General features: G+C 39.4%; 3 protein-coding genes across 3 annotated transcripts; 1 reads left to right on the top strand and 2 right to left on the bottom strand.

The window, feature by feature from the left end:
- The first annotated feature begins 71 nt into the window (after positions 1-71).
- ccdc12 (coiled-coil domain containing 12) lies at positions 72-10,007 on the top strand. The gene is made up of 7 exons (XM_061718349.1): positions 72-170; positions 4,554-4,633; positions 8,042-8,121; positions 8,294-8,355; positions 8,449-8,483; positions 8,581-8,657; positions 9,371-10,007. Exons 1-7 carry the CDS (start codon positions 87-89, stop codon positions 9,448-9,450), a joined length of 498 nt encoding a protein of 165 aa, XP_061574333.1. The 5' UTR covers positions 72-86; the 3' UTR covers positions 9,451-10,007.
- A 777-nt stretch (positions 10,008-10,784) lies between these two features.
- si:ch211-257p13.3 (kinesin-like protein KIFC3) lies at positions 10,785-21,495 on the bottom strand. Its single transcript, XM_061718348.1, has 20 exons — positions 21,290-21,495; positions 20,966-21,066; positions 20,659-20,755; positions 20,401-20,552; positions 20,016-20,268; positions 17,980-18,152; positions 17,598-17,663; positions 17,195-17,332; positions 16,909-17,106; positions 16,609-16,782; positions 15,443-15,590; positions 14,884-15,014; positions 14,680-14,791; positions 14,423-14,604; positions 14,234-14,338; positions 13,238-13,368; positions 13,040-13,160; positions 12,817-12,946; positions 12,451-12,680; positions 10,785-11,811 (listed from the first exon to the last, which is right to left on the bottom strand). The coding sequence occupies exons 2-20, from the start codon at positions 21,059-21,061 to the stop codon at positions 11,686-11,688; spliced, it is 2,763 nt and encodes a 920-aa protein (XP_061574332.1). The 5' UTR covers positions 21,062-21,066; positions 21,290-21,495; the 3' UTR covers positions 10,785-11,685.
- Positions 21,496-24,352: 2,857 nt separating this feature from the next.
- Positions 24,353-27,640, bottom strand: LOC133440987 (uncharacterized). Its single transcript, XM_061718347.1, has 2 exons — positions 27,353-27,640; positions 24,353-26,867 (listed from the first exon to the last, which is right to left on the bottom strand). The coding sequence occupies exons 1-2, from the start codon at positions 27,431-27,433 to the stop codon at positions 26,346-26,348; spliced, it is 603 nt and encodes a 200-aa protein (XP_061574331.1). The 5' UTR covers positions 27,434-27,640; the 3' UTR covers positions 24,353-26,345.
- Between the last annotated feature and the right edge of the window lie 132 nt (positions 27,641-27,772).

The raw sequence follows: 27,772 nt of genomic DNA, 5'->3' as shown, positions 1-27,772 counted from the left end.
CACTCGACAGACGGTTAATTCCTGAATCGGCAGGTTAATGGATGTCAGAGAGAGTCGAGCGGCGTGTGGAGCTACACGAGCTAAACATGGAAAAAAATGTTGGTGCGCTTCAGGAGCAGGCTCTTAAGAGAAAAGAGAGGCTAAAAGCTTTAAGAGATAAACAAATTCATGTAAGTATTTTGCCTGGCACTGTGTCGTGACTGATAAATGTTTCATAGGTCCCAGAAAACCCATAATTTTGATAGTCGTCTACAATTTGCTAACGGCTAACTTTAGCACATCGGTTACACAAGTTTAACGTTATTAATGTTCTTTTATACAGTGTTTATATGATAGCTTAGACATTTACTTAAGATAAAGTTAAGCTCAGTTTTACATTCTTGTTACTATATTTTTATATAGTAGTTTGTAGTTTATAGTTTTAGTGTGGCTAAGCGGTTTTAAGTATTACATTTCTTTTTAAGTGTTAAATCTGAAATTATTGTATCTAAATACCCGACTCGTGCTTTATAAAGTATTCAGTCAGTAAAACAACTAATGCACGATGTTTTTATGTTGGATAGTGTTTCAATATATTTGTTTTGACAGCCACGAAAGTGAAAAATGGAGACAATTGTGGATGAAATGTATATTTTCACATCCACCTCCTTGTAGATTTGGTAATTAAATGTAAATTATAGCAGGTTGGGAAGAAGACAACACTGCCCTTTTTCTATCTACGACCCCATGTCCTCACAGGGAAAATAATATTAGTTTTTTTTAAAGTTCAATATTTAGGTGCCTCAAGAAAGAACAACAGTCCCTGTTTCTCAAATATATTATTATATATTATAGATTATATGGAGCCACCATTTATTGTTAAGATCCTGAAAGATAATGGGGTTTGTTAATGGGGTATTGGAACGATAAAATTAGTTATATGATTAGAAAATTGCAAGGGTATCACATACTTTTAAAAAGAGTTACAATTTAAAAAAATGTGCAACCTCAATTCAATTTTAGTCAGTGATTCAATTCCATACAAATGACCTTATATTTGTGATTTTTCTTTTCTTTTCTTTTTTGGATTGGCGACAGGTGTTTTATTAGCTGTAAAGTTTTATATTTCACACACATTACAAATATGAGCCAGTATTCTTATGCAGAGTAATCTGATCATACAGAACCATCAATGTTGGCTCAAATTATCACTATCAGGTTGCAAGGTGACCAGCTTAGATGCTTTCTGCACAACCCTGCACATACCTTGAAGTGCTACAACAACTTAATTGGTTTATGTCAGTGTCACAGCCATTTACTTGTCTGTGGTTTTGCAATGCACCTTTTAGGTTTATGGGTGTTTCTTTCTCTTATTGGTCTTATTTATATGGCTGTGTTAATGATGCCAGGTGTGCATGATTGGAGGCAAACTGCTTTTTGACTGCTACAGGCATTAGGTGTAGCAGTATGTAATCATAGGCTACATAATCAGTAAAGTTGGCTCAACTGCTCTGGAGTGAAGACAATCTATATCAAGGTGGAGTTTAGACTTTATTTATTCTTTAGGATTTTTTTTTATGCCTCATGCACATCAACTGCCCTTCATCAGCAAGCATCAGTGAATTGTTGGAAAGTCACTTACAATCAGTCTTGGAAAAAACTAAGAAACAAACTAAAAGAAAAGAATGGATAAGCTAAACTGTCAAAAAAAAAAGAAGCAAGCAAGTTGACCTAAGAGCTATCGTGTGAACAAACCAAATCTGATTTTATCCATTTGTGTTCAGCTTTCAGAAAGAAAACACCATGACAATAATCTTTGTGGCCTACATTTGTGCAGTCTTTTATTTTTAGTGAATTATGGGACAGACTGGTGTAGCAAAATGTGACGTTCACACTGGAGAACAGGAAGTGGCAGCAGTCATTGTCGAAACTATTTAAACATTACACATTTGTATTGCTGTACAGTGGCAGCTTTTTAATCTGGAAACCACATTCAATGTGCAAGCCCCTGTTTGAGCAGCTAGATCAGACTGTTGAACAAAGTAGATGTTGAATAGAGGCACACTAGATGTGTTTGTAATGTTTGCTAAACGGTTGTTGACATTCCTCAAGTCTCTAGTTGTTGTCCCTCTGTCCTGCACATCAAGAGAGAGCGAGTGCCCTGAATTGTTCTAGCAGGTGGACAGGAAGCCTCTTCAGGAAAGTCCAAGCTGGGAGGAGTTCAATTTCCTTTGCCACACATTTTCACTTGGGATCAATATTTTTTTTTTCTGAATTTCTGCAAGTCTCCTTTGTTATTCAAAATCCCTATTACATGTGGATAGTTAAGAGAAATTCATGGTCTGAAATGCATGGTTGTGCATGCAACAGGCTTGCCATTTAGTTTTTACAATAAGTTCTAGTTATAGCCAGAAAAGGTAACTTTTTTTTATTTAGCTGTTCTGCTTGGTGCAATTCTCATATTTCTCATAGTACTAAATAAGTTAGAAGTAATGAAGTTCAAAATGTAAATTTGTCATTTGACTCCCAAATCACCGACCAACACAACAAGCAGAACCTATTCTGTTTTTCTATGCAAATGTTGACCTGCATGTCCAGAGCACTAGATCTAAAAACGACAATCATTGAAAGTAAGACGACAATAAAAGTCTGTCACCACTGATCACAGCACTTCACTTAAAAAAAAATGCATTGTAAGTATAAAAAGCCATAGATTTAAACTAAAGTTGATGTAAAAACAAAATACCTTTTTTTTTTTTCCCTTCACTTTTTCCCCCCAAAAAAGAATGATTCTTTATGGAAGAATATAGCATTAGTTTCCAGTCTTATCTGTGACATTACCATTTTCTATGTCCACTTAATCCTGTTCAGAGTAAACATGCACCAATCCAACATTTTCTGTCTCGATATCATACTGATGCCTGAGGTTTGCATATCGGTCAGTACCCAACTCCAATCCAAATAGGGACTAGCAAGATCAGGCTTGATTTCAACATTCCTTTCCAAACTAAACAATCATTTCCAAAGGCAAAATGTAACAAGCTATCACTGACATGATTGTAATGAACCGATATTTTTCTACAAAAGTTAAATAACTGTGCACCAGCTGCAATAATGGTTGGTATATCTGACTTGGCTTTAAAATAGTTTAACTCTTACATTTCTGCCAGAAGCTTCAGTGTTTTTGTGAGTCAGATAATATCAGAGTCCCCACGCCTGTCATGTGGGATACCTCAGGGGTCAGTTCTGGGACCTATCTCATTCCCGTTATGCATTCCCCCTCTAAGACTGATAATTAAGCAATACCATGTTTCATTTAATTTCTGTACTCATTATATACAGTTTTATAGTTCTTTTAAATCCACAGAATTTGACAAGTTGTCATCTTAGTTAAATGCTTTACCAGCATCAAACAGTGGCTGTGTTAAACTAAACTCGGAGAAGATGAAAACCCTAATTATTGACCTTGATGATAAGGTTTGTTTAAGGCTCATCTGTCCAGCCAAACCTCAGAAACCATAATGTTATTTGTGACTCTATTTTGTCTTTAGAATGCCATTCATTGATTGAGACAGCTTCTTTCAGCTTAGAAATATCGCCAAACTTCATACACAGCTCAAAATCAAAGTTAGAAATGATTTTTGTCATGCTTTATCTCATCTAATTCAGACTATTGTAATAGCCTTTTTTATCTGTGAAATAAAATAAAAATAGAGTTTGACTGTTTCTGTCAAGACTGTTTCTGCAAGGTTCCTAACAAACACTAGGAAGAGACAGCATATAGCACCGGATTTATTCTTTTTGCACTGGTTACCGGTGAAATTTATAGTCCATTTTTTAATTGTAGTCCTTACTTTTAGAGCATTATGTGGCCAAGTCTCTGACCTTTTAGAGCTCCACACTACAGGTCATCTGGTCAAGAGCTGCTAGTGGTACCAAATACTCTACTGTTTAAAACTTAAGCCAATTATAAGGCAGTTTCCTCTTGATTGTGGAATGGGTTGTCTTGACTGTTGAATCTTTTAAAAAGCACCTTAAACACTTTTATTTAGAAAGGCTTTTAAATTAGACTAGTGCTTGTAGTATGTTTTCATGTTTTATGTTATTTCCTAGGTTTGCTTTTATGTTCTCTCTGTTTTATGCTTTTTGTTGTATATTTCTCATGGGACTTTTAACCTGTGAAAAGTGCTTTATAAATTAAGTGTACTTACTTTCTTACTTCCAATATATAACTGTCCACCACCATTTAAATTCCCCCCAAAATTAAATACATTTTAAATAAATGGAATGAAATGTATCGGCTGAAACTGAACATGCATTGAAAACAAATAAAGTCAAGTGATTGGCTCATGGATCGATTTAATATCTTGATAACTATGCCACATATTTTGTCAATATTGGAGGGCCAATAGCCAATGGGAATATCCCTTTGGAGTCTGTGAGGTTGGAGCCAGTCCTAGCTGGCACAGCAAAGTTGGCCCAGGACAAGTCACCAGTCCTTCACAGGACCACACAGACACAAATGAGACAATAACTGTAAGCAAATATCTGTTAAATTCTGCTCATTTTTATAGGGGAAGCAGCTAGAAGGTGAAGATGGTGAACCAGAGAACAAAAGGGCTGCAGTAGAGGAGTCCACTGTAGAGAGACACAGGTTGGTTCACTTCTGAATTTGCTAACATATCTCATTACTTTTTACGTTTTTTTTGTGGCGGGGGATTAGCTATATGTGTTTCATGCTTTGAAGGTGTTTGCTCAATATTGCCTGTTGCTTTAGTTGAGTTTTTTAAGCTACACAAACAGAACTGAAACTGATCTGGAAGTGCATCATTAGAGTATTTATCTGTCTTTTATCTAACCACCAGTGCATGTCTCACTGGCGATTGTGAGATGCCGTGTTTACACTGGGCAGGACAGTTTGGTGCAGCGAGATGCTAAAATGTTTGTTAGTTGGTGAGAGGAAGCACCCATCTTTCCTGTCCTACAGGACCTTTTTTCCATTGTTTATATTTAATGACGTTGCTGTGACAGTACCCAAGGGAGTGGCGTTGTGTTTCCTCCAGTCCAACAAGATGGGTCTCTCACATGACGCTGAAAAGACGGCTGAAGAAACGTATTTAGTAATTTGTATGTAAATACAGTTTTGAATGTGGCCTTTTAAAATATATATATACACATACATATATTGCAAACATTCACCCAGGCCTGCAGCCAGGTGTGAGTGTAATGTATCTTGTGGCTAGCATTAAAGTTTCATAGGAGATCAAGTTGTAATAAGCTCACCATGTGGAGAAGGCTTTATTTTTGTTCTCTACATGTTATCATATGTTCTCTTCTATGAAAGTTAACCATCACCCTGTGCAGCTTTTCCTGTTGCATCATGTTAGATTTGGCAAACTTCAGTTTTTTTGTTTTGTTTTTTTAGGACAACAGTTAGGCAAGTAGATTCAAGTTCTTTACAAATAGCAATTAAGATCAACTTCAAAAGTTTCAGAAACATCACTGCTACATGTAAGTGCTTGCAAGCTCATGTGTAAATGAAAAAAGTTGTTTTAAGTGTAGCAGGTACCTTGGTGTCATTGTAAACATTTGAACACTGCTGCAGCTCCTTATTTCACCCTAAACAGTTGGGTCAGTGCTCTGAATTTATTGCAGGCCCACTTTGATGCCACAGTGTGCTTGAAGTGGAAATATGTAAACACACTCCAAAAGGTCTGGAAGCATTAAATGAAGAGATAGCTAAGAACAAAACCTTTGAAAGCAGAGAATTTGTCAGGTTGTCTTCCCTTTTACTTTTGTTAATGGTGACATTTTAAAATGGTAATGTTCTTCAGCGTTTCTGTGACCATCTGTGTTTCAGTCTTTGATCAAATGTTTCAGCATTGACCCTAATGAGATGATGTATAATTCATTTTAGATATTATTGGTCACAGGAAGATATTCCCGGAGACACTGGGGACTGTAAGATGTGGTGACTTCCTGTCTCATACCAGAAGGTTAACAGTTCCTTTAGCAAGCCTCGCAATTATCTCAAAAGCAAAGGATATGAGAATATTCACGACCCCCCTTATATATTTTGTCCTACTTTCAACCGAATAAAGGACTGTCTCAGAAAATTAGAATATTGTGATAAAGTTCTTTATTTTCTGTAATGCAATTTAAAAAAAAAAAAAAAAAAAAAAAAAAAAAAAATGGATTAATTACAAATCAACTGAAATATTGCAAGCCTCTGTTATTTTAATATTGCTGATTATGGCTTACATCTTAAGATTTCCAGAATATTCTATTTTTTTGAGATAAGATATTTGAGTTTTCTTAAGCTGTAAGCCATGATCAGCAATAAATGATAAAAGGCTTGCAATATTTCAATTGATTTGTAATGAATCCAGAATGTATGACGTTTTTGTAATTGCATTACAGAAAATCACAATATTCTAATTTTCTGAGACAGTCCTGTATATTTTGTAATCTGATTGTTAAGCCAAATAATTTTCCCTTTTTCTTGCTGCAAACAAAAGCATATATTTGAAGCATGTTTATGCCTTTTGATGGAGAATCTGTATTATAGAAGTTTAGGGCTGGGCAATATATCGAGATTTTAATATATATCGATTTATTTTCAAACACGATATGGTACGAGACAATATCGTTTATATCGATTAAATTTTTTTTTTTTTTTTTTTTTTTTTTACATTTTTTTTTTTTATGATTTTGATATAGCTTATTTTGTGACAAATTGACTTGAATGTTTTATTTGAGATTTGCACAAATGTTTTGTTATTTGCACAACTGGCAACCTCAGTGGAAAAGTCTGCCTGTTACTGTCTACATTGTATTAATTGCACAGTGTATTTTAATTTAATTGTTATGCAGGAAAGGGATATTTGTTTTATTTTATTCAAGAAGCATTTTTATTTTATATATGCACGCAGTTTATTTTTATTTCATTTGTTTTATACATTTTGATATTGTGCAGACGTCTGTTAATAAAGGAACCTGTGTGACATTTGGCACGAGGCTTTGTATTAAAACTGACTGTTTTTTTAAGGGTTTGCCTCAGAAAAAAATGAAGCTAACAGAAATGCTATGCTATAATGCTTTGGGGGAAACCCCAATTAAGGCACAGGAAAAATATCGAGATATATATCGAGTATCGCCATTTAGCTAGAAAATATCGAGATATGACTTTTGGTCCATATCGCCCAGCCCTATAGAGGTTGCAGAGGGTTGTCCAAAAATGTAGAGAAACACAGGGTAGATGAAACGCTGGAGTTTCTGGTCAGATGCTGGATATTATTCTTATTGTATGAAGTCTGCTTAAGAATGACTTGCAGTCACTTCTTCACACGTGGAAACCGGTTTTTACTTTTGTGATTGATTGTGCAGCAAACACTGACCCACAATAGGACTGAAGCAGGTGTGAAAACTGAATGAGTGTGTGAATGGACCGGAGCTATTTCCTTGCTCAGTTCACCCTTTGGACATTTCATATGCAGGATACAAAGGAAGAAGCATGTTTGAGCTAATGATCCTCAGTCAGGGAAGAGCCGATCCCACGTAGCATTTCTGCCAGCACCCATACAAGGCAGTGGTCTGTCTGGCAGAAGGAGAATGATGACCGTATCAAGAGTTTAGCGTCTAGAGCGTCATCACAAATCCAAGTTCACTTCACAACAGCTGAAAAGTCTCTCGGTTCGTGCTCAAACGCACAATACGGCTAAATTCGCCAGGAATTCCTCTGGAGATGTGATGAAAGACGGTATAATTTAACATCAAGGGAAGAATTCTTCAGCTGTTTGCTCCTCCTTGAGTCGGTGCCCTGGAGCAGGTGGAACATGTTAATCAGATGTGTTCATGGGAATAAAGAGGGACATTATACCAAGCCTCCTTTATACATTATAGGTGCAGCTGTGTAGGGATTGCAGATGGTCTTTTATGCTCTTTAAATTGGTAGTGAATATATTTGCTTACACTGCCCCCTACTGGACTCAGAATGTCAGGACATATTTACTATTCATACCAACAAGATTAGACTCATGTTGATCAATATTTCTGTTCCCAGAGAGCTAAAACTGAGGAATTATGCTCCAGAGGATGAAGAGCTGAAGGAGAGGCAGGTACCCAAAGCCAAACCTGCGTCAGGTGAGAACTCTTCTATCAGTGATTAAGAACAACATTTACTTGGATCATTTTTGCCAGGAAGGGCTATTATTTGCCTCCAGGAAGGTCATGGCACAGGACAGATTCTCATAATGAGTACTGCTGTCAGACTCCTGTTGGCTGATGTGATTAAAAATGTATTCTTGGCTCGCAGTGGAAGATAAAGTAAAAGATCAGTTGGAGGCAGCTAACCCAGAGCCCATAATTGAAGAAGTGGTGAGTCCATCCTGCATAAATATGATTTTCTTCTACTGAAGCATCTGGACATGTCTCTTATTTAGTTTTTTGTTGTTGTTGTTTCTCCCCTAGGATTTGGCCAATCTTGCCCCAAGAAAACCAGACTGGTAACATTTTCCTTTCCAGAAAAATGTTGCAACCTGTATATTCCACAAGTTTCTTCAGGTTCTTAACTTTGTCTTCTCATTGTAATCTGGAAACTAGGGATCTAAAGCGTGACGTTGCAAAGAAACTGGAGAAGTTGGAACGGAGGACACAGAGGGCGATCGCTGAGCTCATCCGTCAGTATCTCCCAATTCATGTTTTTGCTGTTTTATCACAGAACGTTCGCAAGGCCGCTGAGATAACTGTATCTGAGCTGGGCGTAAATTATTAGGCTAATTGCTCTGTGGCTCCAAGACTCTTTGGAGGCTTGGCGCTGTCTGATAGCATCAGTGGTACAATTCATCCGCTGCCGGGTGATCCACATACTAAAAACAGACTGAAGCTTTCAAGGGAATTCAAAACATTTCTAACTGTATTGGGAGTTTTCTCTTCTCTGTAGTGAGACACTGATTACTTAAACACTTTGAGAGCAGAAGAAGCTGTTTTTAATGTAGTATGTACTTGGGTTATGAAAATTCAAAAGGTAGCCCAGATTAGAAAATTGGCTTGTCAACAGACACCAACAGCTATCAGATTATTCGTTTTTAATTTTTAACATTTTCTTTGAGTAAATAAATGCACAAGAGTGGGCCATATTTTCTATTTACTGAAGAGAATGTTATTTCCTCTGAAGCCGAAGTGACTTTACTTCCTGCTAGCAGCGTGTATTACCTGTTAGGAGGATGTCAAAAACATGTTTTTTTACACACCTACTTGTGGAAGAAGTGATGCTCGATAAAATGCACCATTTAAACGTGGCCTAACTCTCCTCACAAAAAGTATTATGGTGATGCAGTGAATGAATGAGTGTAATTGACTGTGAGGGTTTTGTTTGTGTGTTTCCGTCTAGGGGATCGTCTGCGGGGCAGTGAGGAGGAGTTGGCCGGAGCGGTGGGAGCTGTGAGAATAGAAGAAGGAGATTCTGACTGAATATGTGATGTTAAAAGTAAAAAAAGGAGACTGGACAAGGGTGACCTCCGTTGATTGAGACTGTCATGTGTGTTGTGCATGCGGAGACGGTTGGTTTCATCATGGAGGGACAAGATGTGCTTCCTGTCAGGTCTTCATACGAGTCATGTATTTATATATGTATGAGTACATTTTGTATATGTGGGTTACCTAAGCGCATTGTCAATGTAACCAACAGTATTTTGTTGTATTTTTTTAAATATTTGAAGTAAAAAGAACATGCTGTTTTAATGATGAATAATTTGATCTCTATTATTCTTTTAATAGAATATAAAATCCTGTTATGTATTTCTGGTGATATACACCGCCTGGATTGAAGTATGTAAATGGGTACGAACCTTCCATAAGAAAAGTGCTAGTGATTTAATATTCTCAGCTGGAAATAAGTTATTAAACCCTGACTAATGCAGTGAGTAGCTTTTCAGACGCATCCTGTGATCGTGGAAAATGTTCTTGTTTTAAGAGTCTTCATTAAGCAAAACAAACCAACTAAGCGGACTGATGAGGTTACTAAAATTGATTTAACAAGTTATTAAGATTAGGAAGATTAGTAGTTAACTATCACCTTTTGATTAAGAAATGTGCTCAGAAAAAAATCTTGAATGATTGTTGGAGGTCACTTAAATGTTTGAAGTCTAATCAATGAAAATCAACAACTCACAGCAAAGCTCAGTAGTGGAAGAGCATCTCACATGCAAAGTCAAGTATTTACTCTTCACAAAAAGTTGTCTTTACTTTGATAACAACTATTTGTACTAAATAGCTGTGGAACCTTAATAAAACCACTTATCAGTGAGGGGAATTGGGGACATGGAGGTCAGGTGATCACCAGGATATGCTGAAGTCCTGGGTTAATTTTATTTATATATAATTCTCCTTTCTTGATGACATGTTCATATTCCAGGATAACAATGCTGGGATTTACTCGGCCCAAATTGTGTGATCAAGTATAAATCATTTTCACACATGGAATGATTAACACAAAGCCCAGAGCTCCATGTGAATTGCTTAAGAAAACGACATAAACTCAATATAACTGGGTACAGATATAAATGCAGTGACACTGCATAAACCTATTAAAACCATATCACCTGAGTGTCTTGAATACAAAAAGGGATCCAATAAAATATCTATGCTATTTGCTACCTTTTCAAATGTCTGATCAATGGATCATTCACTTCAGTTGTCCTCTGCTGGGTTTCAACTTTGGGCGTCATCACTGCTTTCTAAGTTTCTTTGTCACAGAACAACAAAAGACTCAAAAAGACGTGTTTTAAATACATATTTATTCAGAAAATTACCTAAAGATTCACCCTTAGTGACGCCTAAGTACTCATGGACGTTACTGCTACATCAGAATCAAAAGCTAGTTTTGATTCAATGGATGACAAATTCAGGAACAAATATGGCCAGTGAGCTGTATTTGGTGTGACTTCACGAGTGATATCTATTACAAGCGCTCTACTCCCGTCACCATAAAGTGCTTCTTCTGTCCACACAGACCCAAACTGCCTAGTCCTGAAGGAGAGTATTGCACATTTCATTACATACAAGGCCACCGGCTCCCTCAAAAACATCTTCCCTCTTTTATCAAATGGCAAATTTCAACAGGATCTAAAGAGAAACCGATCCTTCAGTTGCTGCTCTTCTGAAGTTCACAAACACTAGATGAAGATGTGACTTGTATGTATGCGACATGAATAGCACCCCATACTTTTGCTACTCCTACTCACCAACACCTTCAAATATATACCACATTGGTAATGAAGCTCACAAATACAGACATTTATAGCAGGATGAGTAATACTGCTTAAACTGAAGTGCTGATATTGTGACTGTTGAACATGTTCAACTATGATGCTGCTCTGATGATATATGAGGGTGTGATGCATCATGGTTTATTTTTACATGAAATCTTGAGTCCATGGGAGTAGGAGGAAGAGAGGGCACCCGAGTGGAAGAGTAAACACCCCTGCATGCACGTTATCTAACGATGAAGGGTTGCCGTTTAACAGAAGCACAACATGGAGAGGAGGATCTGTACTTGGCCTCAACTGCACTGCCGGGTGCCGTACAGATGTCTGCAGATTTAGCCCTTGATCAGAATTGCTGCTGCTTTGTTGATACTTCAGTGCTGTAAGTGGCTGTTAGGGTGGATGATAATGTTGACAGACTCATTCCTGATTTCCTGGTGATTCAGTCACACTGGCCCCCACCGGATTCGATCTTCCTGGCTGCAGGACCCAGTTCCACCTTACATACTCTCTGAGCAAACTTCAAGGAGCATAATGTTTCTCCCACGTTACTCTCCAGAGCAGAAACCTTTAGAGAAAAAAATTGGAAAAGAAAAAAAAAAGTGGCTTAGAGCAGTGGTTCCCAACCTGGGGTCTGGGCCCCCCCTGGGGGGGTGCGAAACTTTGTCTGCTTTAAAAATATGCAGTTGTAAAAATTATATTTGCGAATGAGTCATTCATAAGACATTGTTAAGAATAATTTATGAATGTCTTGAATATTTTTTGTGTTTTTTATACACTGGTGACAAACACAGGAAATGATTTCATTCCTTATTATTATATCATTACTCAACATTTAATTTACTCTGACAAGTTGTTAAAGGAAAAATATTAAAAATCTGGGTCTCATATTAAAAGAGACATTTTTCAGAAATATTTTTATGTCCTTTTATGTCCTTTTGTGCGTATTTTATACATTGGTGACATTGGAGAAAAACAAAGTCATATATATACAGAGTAAACCAAAGAGAAATGTATCAAAAAAATATAATTAATGTTCATTTTTTCAATTAAAGACTATTTTGGTGCTAGTACGTATGGGTCGGGGGTCCCGATTGGTCTTAGACACAAGTATGGGGGGGGCTCCAAGGAAAAAAGGTTGGGAACCGCTGGCTTAGAGAATATGATTGAGAATGGAGTTGTAGGAGGAGCTAAGGGGGAATCTCACCTGCACCACCATGGCAGTCTTGCTGCCTTTGCCCAGGGAGTCCTGTAATAAGTAGGTGAGCCGGGAGTTCCTGAAGGGGATGTGAGTCTGACGAGCGCGAAGCGCCTGAATGACGTCCCCCAGTGACAGCAGGGAGCGGTTGATGTTTTGGGCCTCTTTGAGCCTCTCGCCCTCTGCGCCAGACTTCCATACTCTCTCTGAGCCTGCCAGGTCCACCAGGTTCAACTTGCCTGGAGAAGGAAAAGTGAGTTCAGAAAAATGCTGCTGTGATGCATGGACAGTGATGCTTCCTCCCTCTCCTTCTTTTACCAGTCCTCAAACGTGCACACACTCTATCTCCAGAAGGAGAGACTACGCATGACTGACCTGTGGTTTTGGAACCAGTAGCCAGGTCGGTGCCTTGAACGGTGATGCACAGCAGAGCATGAGAGCGTGAGCTGTGCTGGTTCATCTGAGTGCCAAAGGTGATCCTATTCCTTTTGGCCATGGCTAAAATCTTCAAAAATATAACATGGGTTAACATCAGAACTGTTTTTCCTGCCTCTAGAAAAGTGAATGTTCATTTAAATTGTGGGCAAACATCTATCACCTTCTTAATGTGCTGAAAGCTTTTAACCTCTATGACCCTGAGTCCTGGTACATGAAGCTGTCCTGTTCCGTCTGGGTTGATCTTTATGTCCAGTTTCTCTCCATCCTTACTCAGCAGGTCTCTGAAAAAAAGAAAATATGACCTCAACCATCTAACTGGGGTCTTATTTGGCTGCTGATAACAAGAGGCAGTCGTTACCTCAGCACCTCGTTGTAGATCTCCACAGAGCTGACTGTGACAGTGTAAGACCACATGTCCTTCCTCTCCTCGATCTCACTGAAGAGATGTTTTAGAGCTCGCTGGTTGATTCCAGGGTTTTCCACACTGCCCTGAAAATCAACGGTTATTGGGTCATACTATGTAAACTCAGGGATTCCCAACTCAAAGTAAAAAAGAAACAAAAGTATTTTACTTGAATACATAATTAAGTGATAAATATGTAAGTCCTGATAAATAACACAATCTGGTTTACAACTAATTTAAAGACTATAAAACAGTTATGAACTTATTATTATCATTATTACCGTATTTTCTGGACTATAAGCCACTACTTTTTTAATAGGTTTTGAACCATGCGGCTTATACAAAGGTGTGGCTATTCTGTGGATTTTTCTTCCACCGCTCCAGGCGCTCTAACCGGAATTAGAATCAAAACTAAGACAAAATAAATACAAAGAAGAATACGCTACTTCTTCTTTAGCAGATAGAAGTAGGTAGAAGCAGATTTCAAACAGATAAATAAATACCAGTTATTCTCTCTTGGTTCTGTCCCGTTTTAATCAGCAAAGTTGCTGCCGTGTTAAAAGACACTGTTAGGAAAGGATCTATTTAGGTACAAACATGTACATCATTTACAGTTCAAAATACTTCTGTACGTGTAGTAAATATCTAATCTAACAACAGAAATATCTGCGGCTTGTATATCTTTTTTTTTTAAATAGAGCGGATGCGGCTTGTATATCTTTTTTTTATTATTTTTTAAAAAATAGAGCGAATGCGGCTTGTATGCAGGTGCGGCTTATAGTCAAGAAAATACAGTACTATTGTCTTTCAATATTTACATTATCATTATAAATTATTATCATGATCTGACACACTCTCTGTGAATGAACTGGAAATGAACATCTTGTTTACGGGTATACAGTACATACAGTAAGGTGTATTGTAGATCCTTGCTTTAAAAATAGATTGTACCTCCATGGTGTAGGTTTTTCCAGAGCCGGTCTGTCCGTATGCAAATATGCAGACATGGTAGCCATCAATGCAAGACGTCACCAGAGGTTCAATCTCCTGAAAGACCTGTTGGAATCAAATGAAAGGTTAGATAAGGGACTGCAGGGGTCCATAGCAGTAACAAGAGGTCCTGTTATCATTGTTTAATACCTCCTCCTGAGTGGCCTGCGGGTGGAAGACCTTGTCCAGCTCAAAGATGCGGCCCTTTCCTTTGCTCAGCACATTGAGGGAGGACTCGTTGTTGGCGTCTGTCGTCACAACCACGGACTGGCCCTCCTCATGCTGGTCTTCTTTCAGCACAGGCTTCACCCGACACAGCACACGAATGTTGCCTGAAAGAATTAGATGGCTCAGTCAGTGACATATTTCATTTCCTGCAGCTAACTTGGTCTTTTCATGTTCTAGACCTTTCAGCTCCACCAGCTGCTCGTGGTACTTCCTGCGCAGAGCAACCTCCTTCCTGTACTTCTCCAGAAGATCTTTGTTGGCTTCGGACATCTCACTAATAGCGGCTGAAATCTGCCAAAGAAAAAATCCATCTTAAACACCCATCGCCTGAATGTGTATTTGCACTAAATAACAGATTTAAAGTTGTTTGTGAAATGACACACCTGCTTTTTTGCTTCATTGACGGCTGCTCCATAAAACTCTGAGAAGTTTCGAACCTGGCTCCTCAGACTTGTGTAGTCTGTCTTCATGGAGCGTAAAGTGGGAGGAAGTGCTGTCAAGCGCTTCTGCAAACCTGTCAAATAGTTTAGTTTAGTTTATTTTCGGTCATGACACAAAAAAAATAAATAAATAAAAAACCAAGAATAAAACTGACAACAAGAAAACGTTCAATTTTTCAAAGAAAACATAACAAAAAAGTTTCCAGTATACAAATAAACAAATAACAAAGCTTATTATTTGCCTACCCTAAATAAATAAAAACCACAAATAAAACACTTGTGAAAATTGACTGGCTTTTTTTAATAAGCATTTTATGAGGTATTTTTTATTTTGGTGCTGAACCTGTGTTGATCCAAAGGATTTAATTCCTATATATATTCCTATATATATGAATATATTAATTCCTATCCAAAAAATGAATTTGCTTCTACTACCCATGTTAAGGCTGAGCTGCTTGGCAGTGGAGTTAGAGGTGTTGGGGTTGGACCTTATCGTACTTACTGAAGAACTGGTCCTGCAGGTTCTGGAAATGTTCAGCTGAGCAGCTGGCAGCAGCCTTCACCGCTTCCTCCTTCCTCTCTTCCAAGTGGCCGATTTCCTTCAACAGTTCCTCCCTCAGTTTGCAGATTTCTCTCTCATACGCTGCAATCTGCAAACGTTTCAACACAGCAGCTTGTTAGTCCATCAGCTCGACTGCTCCAGTGTGCAGGTTTAGCTCTTTAATTAGTCCGTCCGTCAATGAGATTCATGCAGGTTGAGAATTGTTTTGCAGTACATGTCAGGGAGAATCTTCCTGCTTTCTATTTCATTTTCTCTCCTTAACTACTTTGTTCTCTACAGAGGTGGGTAGTAACGAGTTACATTTACTTCGTTACATTTACTTGAGTAAGTTTTGGGAAATTTTGTACTTTTAGAAGTAGTTTTGAATCACTATACTTTTTACTTTTACTTACTTTACAATAGATTTGTGAAGAGAAAAGAAAAGTACAAAGGCTTGACATTTTATGCTACTTGTGCTTCATTTATTTTTTTATTCTGTTATTTTATTTATTTTATTATTTATTAAAGTACTTGAATTTACTTTAAGATTATTTTAATTGAAGCTATTTTTTATTTTTTATTACTTTTAATTTATTTTATTATTTTATTGATTTAATTTGCCTGAAGATGATTATTTTGTACTTTTGTCTGTTTGAATGGTTGTGTTAAAAAAATAAATCAGACATTACTCAACAGTTACTCAGTACTTGAGTAGTTCTTTCACCAAGTACTTTTTTACTTTTACTCAAGTAATTATTTGGATGACTACTTTTTACTTCTACTTGAGTCACATTATTCTGAAGTAACAGCCACTTGAGTACAATTTTTGGCTACTCTACCCAGCTCTGGTTCTCTAAAAGGAAGGTCAACACTTATGTGTATTTAAGTTTTTTCCACAAAAGCCCAATTAATGGTTCAACTTATATGTTTCTGATTCCTGGGGCATATTTACCTTTAATACACATATCATACAATATTATCATATAATATTATTAAATTACAATATTGTCATACAATCAAAACATTTTTAACTTTTTATATGCTTTTATACTTATAGGCATATTTAAAATATATGATTTAATTCTCTCTTGAGTTAAATGTGCTGAGTTTGTGGCCCTGTGTGTTACCTTGTGCTGCAGCTTGCAGCTGTACTCGTCTGACTTCCTGATTTGTTCCTCCAGCTGCCTGCAGCGCTCATTCTGACTGGACAGCCGTTCGGTCAGCACCTCATTCTTCTGTCTGGCTTTAGTCAGCTGCTTTATTGTGGCTGGGGATTCCACCTCCACCGTCTGTGTGACATACTGGCAGAGAAGATGAAAAGCTAATGAAAAAAATAAAAGAGCGTGTTTCCAGATATCTCCCTCTGAAATTCATCAACAGTTTCTGCTATTCAAACCCACTTCAAAAGCCACGTCAAGATGATTTACCTTGACAACTGGCTCCTTGCCTCTCTCTCTATCCAGCTCCAGCTGCAGCTCCCTCACTCTGTCCTCTTGTTTCCTCAGCTCCTCTCCTCTCCTCCACTCACTTTGCTCACTCCTTCGCTCCAGGTGTGAAAGCTGCTCAGCACGTTGCTGCAGGGACATCTCCAGCTGCTGCACTCTGCTCCGGAGATTCTCATTCTCCTACCGTGTAAAGCAAAGGTAATGAAAGGTGTGAGTACATTTGGAGCTATGAAGGTGTGTTGGAGCAGGGTGTGAGTCAGGGTGTCACCTTGATGAGCATGGTGCTGGACTGGGAGGGGATAGCTGAGAGCTGCTGCAGGAGGCCCTGTGTAACGCCCAGGCTCTGCTTCAAGCTCTCGTTCTCAGCCGACAGACACAGCACCCGCTTCTCTGAGTCCGTGGCCCCCTGACCAAGGAAATGCGAGTCAGAGCTCAGGCATAACAATCATGGGTAAATCAAAAACTGTGTTTATTTTGTTCACATTTCTCATTCTGCATTTGTAACTAAGTGTTTCTTCATATCATAATTAAAATACTGAAAAAAGGCAAGATGAGCGGTGGTTGGCATTCACAGCACGATTTTGAATTTGGCCAGTGTTACAGCTTTGCTGACAGCAAGGAAATACACAAACGCTTGATAAATGATTCAATCGATGACTTGCAGGACTCACAGTTGCTGTTCTCAGTCTTGAAAGCTCTTCCTCACGCTCCTCTATACAACCCTTGAGATCATCAATCTGTGAACAAATCAGAACATCCATTAAACCATTCAGTTTAACATTTTTCACAATTAAAACAAGTAATAACTTAATGTTCTTCTGTCCTCTGTGATTTAGCTGTCTTCTATATGACGTTTTTATAACTTATAGGCCTCCTGAGATACATTTTCTCTTCTGCAGGAGAAATCTGGCTAGTGTTGAGGTTACGCAGGATCACATAAAGTTTTTAACATTTTCACTCATGCACAAAAGATCTCCGTAATACAATTTTAAAATGTGCTGTGCAGAAACTGTGTCCATTAGGGATGATTACGCTGATCTCACAGCTGCCTACCTGCTGTTGAAAGGCTTGTACACGTGAGTGTCTGTCTCTTTCTTTCTGCTCCAGCTGTGAGTGCAGCAGACGGAGTTCGCCTCGCAGTTTGCTCCTCTCACCCTGCAGGCCGTACAGGGACTCCACCAGCCTGTGGACCCCAGCTGGAGCCCCTGGATCACAGCCAGGCTCACCTGGAGGACAACATATTGCTATTTACAGCATCCTGTTAGTAACATCACCTCCATCATCTTTCATCATTTGTGTATCCACAGTCGAATTAGAGTGATCACAGATAGTCAATTTCCTTTTAACTTGACATGCCCTATATGTAAGCTTTTCATATAGGATTAATTCCCAACAACACATGTGGAAGCTTGTATGTGAGAGTAATATTAAGGACTATCAATAATTACTATGTGTTTCTACCCTCCAGACACTTTAAAGAACTGGAATACTGCAATTAATCCAGTGCAAACCTACTTTCATATTTTGCAAAACAATTCCTATAAGTCCTTTTTTAACCAAGCATGAATAAAGTGTCCAACAGTATTTACTTTCCTCCCTTATGATTTTCGTTTCAGAGTTAATTTTATCAGCATAGCATGACTGATTGCTGCATCACAATGCCGCAGGAGGATGTGGTGGAGCTGGGGAAGAAAGCGTGGATGATAGGCTGCAGCCTTTACAGTCTAAAGAGTCGCGGATGTAATACTGCAAAATTTAAAACTGTGTCTTGAAATGGTGAAAGAATAGGTATTTCCCTGAAATGAACAAACATGAACGCTTGTTAAATTCTTGATGAACGCTCCCTGAATGAGGCGCAGACCAGAAGCAAAGTTGTTGGCATCTACCTTATTCATGCTGCACATTCTCACTCAAACTTGCACTTGGCATTACACCGTGCTAAGAAATCAAACAGCCTTGTAGCACTGAGACAAAGTCCTTGGGCTATTTTTAGTCCAACACGTTTCCACGTGCTGCCCAGCATGTGCCAGACCTTGTAAGTGCATTTGCTGCACATAAAACAGGAATAACAGACATGTTTTATTCATGTCAGAGACATAGCCTTCCAATACACGTACCATAGAGACACACCACATGCTCATGTATCCTTTTCCAGCAGCTAATGACGTCGTGAAGTCCTTTGCTTACATGCCCCTTCGTGCTGACCTGACCATGATAGACATCAACATATTCCTCTGAAGCTGTGTCAGTCAGCACATGGACAGTGATCTGCCCGCAGTCTCAAACACCTGTTAACAAGTGGCACATAAGTGCTGCAAAGAGTCATGTTCCAGTGTCGCTGACAGCTCCTGCTCTGAGGTCAAAGAAGCATCTGGTCAGATCTGTAGCACAGCAGACACAGACCTCCTACAGCCCTGAGGTGTTCTGCAACAGCAGCATATGTCTGGTTTCTGTGACATCACTAAGCCAGACTCACTTACACAAGCCCTTTTATGTTAAATCCATTTTCTCTTATCCTGCTGATGATAGCAACCAAATTGTTTATGAAAGAAAAAAAAAGTGGACAGCATGTTCTTGTTCTAAAAAAAGGTGTAAGAACAAATAAAAGGGCATGACATCATATGTTTAATACCCGATGACATTTTAAACAAAACATTTAGTCTTCTTTTATTTCTATGTCAACAATTGTTTTCCATCCTGTTTATGTTATCGAAAAGATCTGGCCTAATTCTTGACTTCCATCATTGAATGAAAACAGAAACCTTTCTCATGTGTAATCCTGTTATTCATCCACTAAAACAACAGAAGGTGGCTTTCTTTTTTCACTGCCCCTCTCCGTTAGATGATCTCATCTAATTGAGCTCTCAGACCATAAATCCACCTTGAGGCCCACATCAAATGTCCTGCTCTTCTTTTCCAGCCAACCAACATAACTGAGTTCAGTTTGTGAAACGGCTCCAGGACCTGTACCTCTTTTTGCATTATGTTCACACACAAAGCAGTAAAATGGCAACCGATCCCTCATTTAGCTTGTTGTCACTTCCCCCTCCCCATCATCACTCCTTCCCCCCTCCCCTCCCCTCCCGTACCATCGCTCAGTGGGCTGGGGCTCTGCTGCTGGTTGACGGCCTCCTCCAGGCTGTTAATGATGCTATTCTTGTCCTGGAGGCGCTGGCGGTAGGAGGCCCGCAGGGCTTTCATCTGACGTCGGTGCTGGACACGGTGCCGCTTCAGCTGGACCCGGTACTGGTCGGCTTGCTGCTGAAGCTGCTGGAAGTGGGAGTACTGCTCCAGAAAACTCAGCAAGTGGGACATCACGGCGACCAAGGGAGATTCTGCCACCTGTGTAATCCAGGAGCACAAACAGAAAGTTCAATAACAGCGCAGAAAGCCTGCTTTAGGGAGCTGGGGTCTTCCAAATGTTTTAGGTGGACAGTGCAGTGGGGGCAACACACTTCCACCTTTACACGCTACCTTTTCTGTAGCGTCCAGCTGAACTTGAGAGGCTCTCCTCTTTTCGGCCTCCTGCTTGAAAGTCAGAAAGGCAGCCAGCGGAGTGCATGCTGGGATGGCTGAGGCATTAGCCTCATCTTCATCACTCAGTTCATCAGTGTCACTGCTACTGCCTGGATGACGTCACATGAACAAGACTTACGCTGCGTCCACAAAATATTCAATAAAAACAAGAAACCATTCACACAAAACCTTTTGTCAAACATGAATTCAACTGACTTGATCCACTGAGGTGAGCGCAGGTTTTTTTTGCCATTCTGGGGGTGTAGCCATCTCTCCTCTTACTCCTTGTTTCCATGGAAACAGGTCCTGGTTCCTGAGCACAGCAGCATATACCAGGGTCACACACACACACACACACGTAAAAATAACAGAAATAAAGATTGAAAATATGAACATACACAGAAATTCATACAATTAAAATACTCTAGTCTTTCATGAGGGTGCTTATGTGTGTTTCCAGAGGACAGATAAATAAATAAATCTGACAGAGAATACCCGAGGCTGCAAATATGGCTAGACATACGTCTGGGGAATCTCCATGCGCTCCCTCTGCGTCCTCCTCCTCCTTCTTAAAGACAGTGTAGAAGATGTAGACTAAAAGAGAGTAGAAGGCGTACATCTCTCCTGTAAAAGTCAAATGACCTCATTAATTACACACACCTTTAAAATGGCGAAGATGCATAGATATTTTATTTCTATCCCTGGTAATACTGTATCAAACAGGTCTTGTGACTAACAATGAAGGGATACACATTTGTATTAATTCATGGGATTAATCCAGAGGGTAAGCATCTTTGCTATTTTCAGTCACTTCATTTTAAAATGCTAAACCTATCCTCTTCTTTACCTCATCACACGTTTTCTCCTCTTTTTTGAGCGTGATCTGTCATTCCAGCCTTTTGTATTCCACTGTCACGCTCCATCTGTGTTGTCATTCCCAACTCTTCCTGGAAAGCCCTTGTTTTCGGAGCTGCAACACCATCCGTGCGCTGCGTGAAGCTCCTGTGTTGCTCCTGTGTTGCTCCTTCTCATCCCCTCGTCCCTTTCTCCTCCTGTTCCTTCTCTCCACTTTGCTCCAACCACACGCTGCATCTGCAGCGAGCATGCTCAGTGCAGTTTCTCTATTCGCTGCAGTGGTGTAGAGACAGATGCAGACCATGGAGACTAATGGTGGGGGTTGGTGATATTGATAGCAGTGTAGCAGGTGGAGGGGGAAAACCAGTTCTGAAAGCTCGTAGAAATCTGAAGCTAATAAAAAAAAAGAACTTGCAATAATTCAGATATTAGATAGCAAGAGGTGGGGGCGACTACAAAGATCTAAAAAATGCAATGTAAAGATACATGCATGGTGGGGTTTTTCACTTTATATTTGGTTTACAAGAATTATTGGCATTATTATTCCTTACAAATATTAACAATTGGGCAAATAAAACCTAATAAATATATAAAGAGACATTTGATAAAAAGAGATGAATCAATCAGATCATTTAAGGTTCTCCAAAACTCAAACATGCCTGCTAAATAATTGAAAACACACAACTGTTTACATCAGGCCTGAAATTTGACAAATGAATAGTTCTAGAAACTGGCACAGAGCAGCATGTACTTGCACTTTTACTGCAGTAAACCAGTCCGGCCCAACTCCCGACACCCCCTGAGAGCATCTGCAGCATACACCAAATGCATTTAAAGGTAAAGCAAGTTTATTTGTATAGCACATCATTTAAAGAATATCAATGTCCTGCAAATGCACCAGTGAGGACAGAAACTAAACAAAACATTTATGTCTCAGTAAAACAGGTGAGATCATTTCAACTACCATGACAACTGCTGTAAACCAAGGAAGTAAGAAAAATCATACTGATGAGAATTGCAGAGTGAAGATGAGATAAGAGCTTTGACCGCTGCAGATATTTTTACGGTGATACTGCCGAGGCTGCAGACCGACAATTTCCTCTGAAGCACACAGATCAACACAATGTGTCAATTTCCTGATAAACATCCACTGAAGTAACCGCAAAATAAGCTGATGCTCTCACATGTCAGTTTCTCTGTAACAAAACTGTGCGATGTCACGATATTCAATCAGGCACTTGAAAATTGTTACATCACAGTGAGGTAGAATGCCAACTCTAAGCTGTAAGTTTATAAGAATGTTTAAGTGATTTGTGTATTCTTGTGCTTTCTTTCCTGTGAAGCCCATATGAATTAGGCAGTTTTTTTATTTTAGTAGGTACTGTGTAATCCAGAAAAACACATGATTCGTTAAAAAAAGAAAAGAATAGGAGAGCACACAAAAACATCTTGTTACATAAAGTGCAACGTTGTTGTCATCGTTCCTCCATGCAGCAAGAATTAAAGCTAATCACTAAAAAAAAAAAAGTCTGTTGAATTTAGCAGAGACGATGTTCTTTGTTCTTCAAAGGACGCTCTAGTTTCTTAACCTGAATTTAATAAAACGTTGTTAATCCCCAAAGGGACGTTTTATTACTATTGCGATCATCATGGCTACTCCTCATGACAAATATTACAGTAGATGTCAGAATTACCAGTAGATATTTCTTAAGCAACCATCATTTCAGGGTTCAGGGGCCTCATTTATAAAGCTTGCGTGCGCACAAAACAGGGCTTGAAAGATGCGCACACCACCTTCTACGCATAGGTTGGGATTTAAAAAAAAAAACGGAAAATGTGTGTATCTTTATGCAAACCCTGACCCTAGCGCACGGACATTTTGAAGATACGGGGAACTGGCGACGCAGGTGGTGAGGTGGTGAAATGAAGCCAGATTCATGTCATACTTTTAATGTCATCACATATCAGACTTATAATATATTAGCGCTGATCGTGTCCCTCTGTGTTTGAAGCACAGCGTCAGTCAGGACGCTCTAGTGCTGGTGCTGCAGCCGCGGTGCAGGACACTCCGTGCCAGTGTCGTGCGAAAAAGGGATTGCCTGCCAGAATCTGATTTCTCCCCTGAAAATGGGTCTTTTTACCTGCCAAAAATTGATTGAAGGCCAAATACAGTTAATGAAAAGTTGTTTCTGCCTAAATATGACTTGATCTCATTCTTGAGCTTCATAATCTGAAAATCTGACGTTTTAGCTCATTCATATGCAAATACAGTCATCAAGTAATTTGCATTGCCCATACATGGTAAAAAGTGGGCGTGTAGAGGGCAGGGTATGAGGCAAATTCACATGCGCAACCTTCCAGCTGGACTGTGATTTATAAAGAGAACATTGCGTGCACACGGTTTTATAAATCAGGAATCTTTGTGCGCACGCTATTTTCGGCTTTTGAGCGCACATACACTTTTAGTAGGCTATGAATCCTACGCACTCTTTTATAAATGAGGCCCCAGGTCATGACATCAACAGCCTGATCAGGGTCTCAGACCTTCCTCTCTTCAAGGTGCTTCCACCGACTCTTCCAGGAGAACACGGAGGTGTTACCAGCCAAGCTCGGAGATATGATCACACCAAGTCCTGGGACTGCATAGCGTCTCCTCCGAGCTGGACATGCATGAAACCTCCCCAGGGACAAACCACTTCTGCTTGCTCCTTTTGATGTGGACGAACAGTGATGCTACTCTGATTTCCTCCCAAATGATTTCTCAGTTGATTTCTCACCCTAAATTGAATAATTTATTCAACCACATTTTTACTCCTTTGTCCAGTTTGTAACTTTACCATACTTGATGAGGTCAGGTAATGTGCACATCTTCTGTGCAACCATTTGGATCACAAATTTCCATGTGTAAATAACCATCAATATGATTAACACAACTTCATTTGTTGTTTTTATGTTTATTCATTTAGTTTCTGAACATGAGTTAAGGCCAGGTCTGTCATGGTGTGGTTGTTGTCGGACCCAAATGCAGGAGGCGGGAGTTCCAAAAAGCTGATTTATTTTATGAAAACAAAAAGCGCTGCTGAGCAGGATACAAAAAAACCAGTGCCCAAACAAGAACCAAAAACCTGAACGTGGAAACACAGAGGGATGAAAACAGTACGGACCAGCAGGGAGCAGGGGCAGACAAGACTAGCAGTGCGTCCGAAATGCCATACTAAACAGTATATACTCAAAAAGTATACTTAAGTTTGGCACACTTTTGAGTAAATATCAGTAGTATGCATTGATTCGTACGTACTACTGAGAGCGCTCACGTCACTCCCGTTGGGAGGGGGAGTTGTTACCATGGTAACAACTCCGCTCTTTCCCGTTTATCCTGGCCGAAACAAGATGACATATAATATTATGTACAAACATTATAATATTAATATTATATAATAATATTATTATACTTACGCAGCACTTACTATTCAAATGCAACTTAACCTTTTTTTATATTTTTATATTTCTTATATTTCTTATTGTTTGCACTGTCTTGCAGTGGAGAGGTGATGCTGCTTTCAATCTCACTGTACCCAGGTATATTGACAATAAAGTATTCTATTCTATTCTACTTATGGCACTTTTCCACTAGTATCGGCTCAGCCTGGCACGGCTCGGCGCGGCTTTACACGGCTCCACACGTGTGTTTTCGCACTGCCAGGGAAGAAGTGGGCAGGTTGTGGTGAAGCTGCTGTGACGTACTCGATTGCGCAACACCTTTGTTCATGTCGGCGCAGATGAGAAATCAGCTGGAGCCGGGAGCGGCTGAGAGTAAAACAGCCCGTCTACATCGCTTTTTAAATTTTTTCTCGACAGCCACCAGGTTTATGAACATCTGCACCTCACAGTTGGATCACCAAACAGACGTTTTGCGCTTTATAATAAAATCGCCGCGAGTCCCCTCGCTCTGACTCCCGCTTCCTGATTCAAATGTTTGACGGCCCCGCCCCCCGACCAATCAGAGGCGCGGAGGGTGATGACGTCAGAAATAGTCCCTGCTCAGCCCGCAAAGAACCTCACTGAAATGGTTACAGAAAAAAGTATCGACTTGGAGCGCCTCTACCCGTCTCAGCCCTAGTGCGAAAGCGCAAAACGGGTAGAACCGAGCTGAGGTGGTACCAGTGCAAAAGCGGCATTAGCAACCAAACACCGCTGCATTGCATTGTGGGAAGTTTCTGCTTAGCTAGTGTCCATCAATCCACACTAATACATTTCTCTGGAATGAGTATGGATAGAGCATACTATTGTGTACATACTAATGTTTCGGACGCACTAAAAAATCTCACATACTGTTTTTGCATACTCATTAGGGTGGAAGTATGCGATTTCGGACGCAGCTATGGGCTTCAAAATAAAACAGGAAGTGACAAAACCGTGACAAGGTCATTAGATGTTATATTCAGTGCTTTTATTTTGAAAGCGTCTTGCCGAGACCTCAACAAACTTAGTGCTTAGGATTTTACAGCAGTTAGAAAAATGTTTAGAAGTGTGTCATCAACACTAAAAGCGTGCCTAAATAACATGAAACGCATTAGCACTTGGTCAAGAAGAGGCACAAGGTTTGTTTTTGTTAGTTTTAATGTTATGTTTGGCTCAAGTTTAGTTGCTGTTGACAGTTATGTCAAGGAATAACATGTGTATAATGTATTTAAGTAAAATGGAGCTAAGTTAATGCGCTGTTTTATTAATGCAACAAGATGTATTTTGTATATTTTATGTAAGGTCTGTTAAGGTTAAAAAGCGTTTATTGGGTTAAAGGGAAACTGTTAATATAGCACTCCATTAGAGGTTGTCTTTTGATTAAAATAGATAAAAGGACAGTTTGTTTATCTGATAAAAGCAGTTAAAATAATTTCATTTAAGTAAAAAAGGGTAACTATATTTCTTTTCTTTAGATCTCTTATGGTATGTTCATACAGTGCATTCATTAATGGATCACAGTTTGCAAATAGAGGCATATGAAGCATCAGTTGGAGAGTTGTGCCATCACTTAGGTACATGTTGCATCACTCAGTCACATCCAGCAGAAACTTGCTGAGAGCTTGGGTTGAGGCCCAACAGCCAATGGACAATGACCCTTTTAAAAGCGACCTCACAAGTCCTTCTGTAGCAGCTTGAGAAACAAGTGGAGCAAAAGTGTTAGATCCAAGTGTCTGTCCCAGAACTAGGGGCAGGCTAAGGGCCACGCCACCCATGGCCCCTAAAGCGTTACCCGCGAAGAGACACACCGTCAGGCAGCAGGACACGGATGACAAGCCCAGGCAGCGAGTCATGACTGTCAGAGTATCTGCTGAAAGCCGGTCTGAGAGTCCGACCAGCAGGCAGGAGCCACACAGGAGAACACGTGCTGTGTTGTGATCTTGACTGAGCCACAGGAAGTCAAAGGAGACCAGGACTGGAGCCAGAACCTCCCCGGCCCATTCTGCTTCGCTGAAGAGGGAGGTCAGGGATGCACTGGAGGGATGGAGGGTACAACATGCTGCAGAGATGCCGAGCAGAAAGAGTCCAACTGAGGGGCCCCTGTGGTCCTGCAAGAGATGTGAATAAAGAGGAAGCAGCTTTAGTTGAAAGCCAAATGTTTAAGGTAACTAATTAATAATAATAATTAATAATTCATTTTATTTCGAGGCGCCTTTCATGTCACCCAAGGTCACCTTACAAGATTAAAACAAGAAATACAATTAAAAATACATTTTATAAGTTAAGAATACAAAAAAAAGACATCCATGAAAGCAGCAATAGACAGAGTAAAAAAAAAGATAAAAATAAACAAACTATTAACTATTTAGCATAGTAATACATATTATATATAATAAATATTAATGTGAATCATTACTGGGTTTTAATCCAGAATTCATACAGAAAATGTATACATATTTTATTTTACAGAATTTTGTTTCAAAACACCCAATAAGAAAGAAAATAAGCAACACAAGTAATGATAGTAGCCTAAAACTTTTATTTCCATTGTTGATTAATCCATAGATAATTTATCAGTTGGATTAATATCTACCTTGAAGAGTTTATAGGAAGAGTACAGTGCTGTGGCGGACAAAACGATGTTAGAACAACACTCTGTTGCACGAGACGCCATTTATCCTGCAAGTGACACGCCTGAGAACATCCGCAAAACTGCAAGCACCGTTGTCACTAAATGCATCCCGGATAGTTTGACATAACGAGGTACCTGTTAGTTATTGAATCTGCAAAACATTTCTGACAGCCGGATAATAGTTTACAGAAGCTACAAGATCATAATTAAGAAGGACAAAAAACTGCCGAGAACAGACGCGCGTTTGTTTTTACACGTGACAAGTTCTGACGTGGTCAGTGCGCATGCTTCCCAAGAGGCCTTCAGGATACTCGTAAATTCTAGAACTTGAAATGATCAATGTCTGTGATTTAATAAATATCTTTCTTGACTGTTAGTTAC

This window comes from Cololabis saira, chromosome 3 (genome assembly GCF_033807715.1).
Source record: "Cololabis saira isolate AMF1-May2022 chromosome 3, fColSai1.1, whole genome shotgun sequence".
NCBI classification, from domain to species: domain Eukaryota; kingdom Metazoa; phylum Chordata; class Actinopteri; order Beloniformes; family Belonidae; genus Cololabis; species Cololabis saira.
The sequence above is the reverse complement of the archived record's forward strand: the minus strand, read 5'-3'. Positions and strand labels throughout refer to the sequence as shown.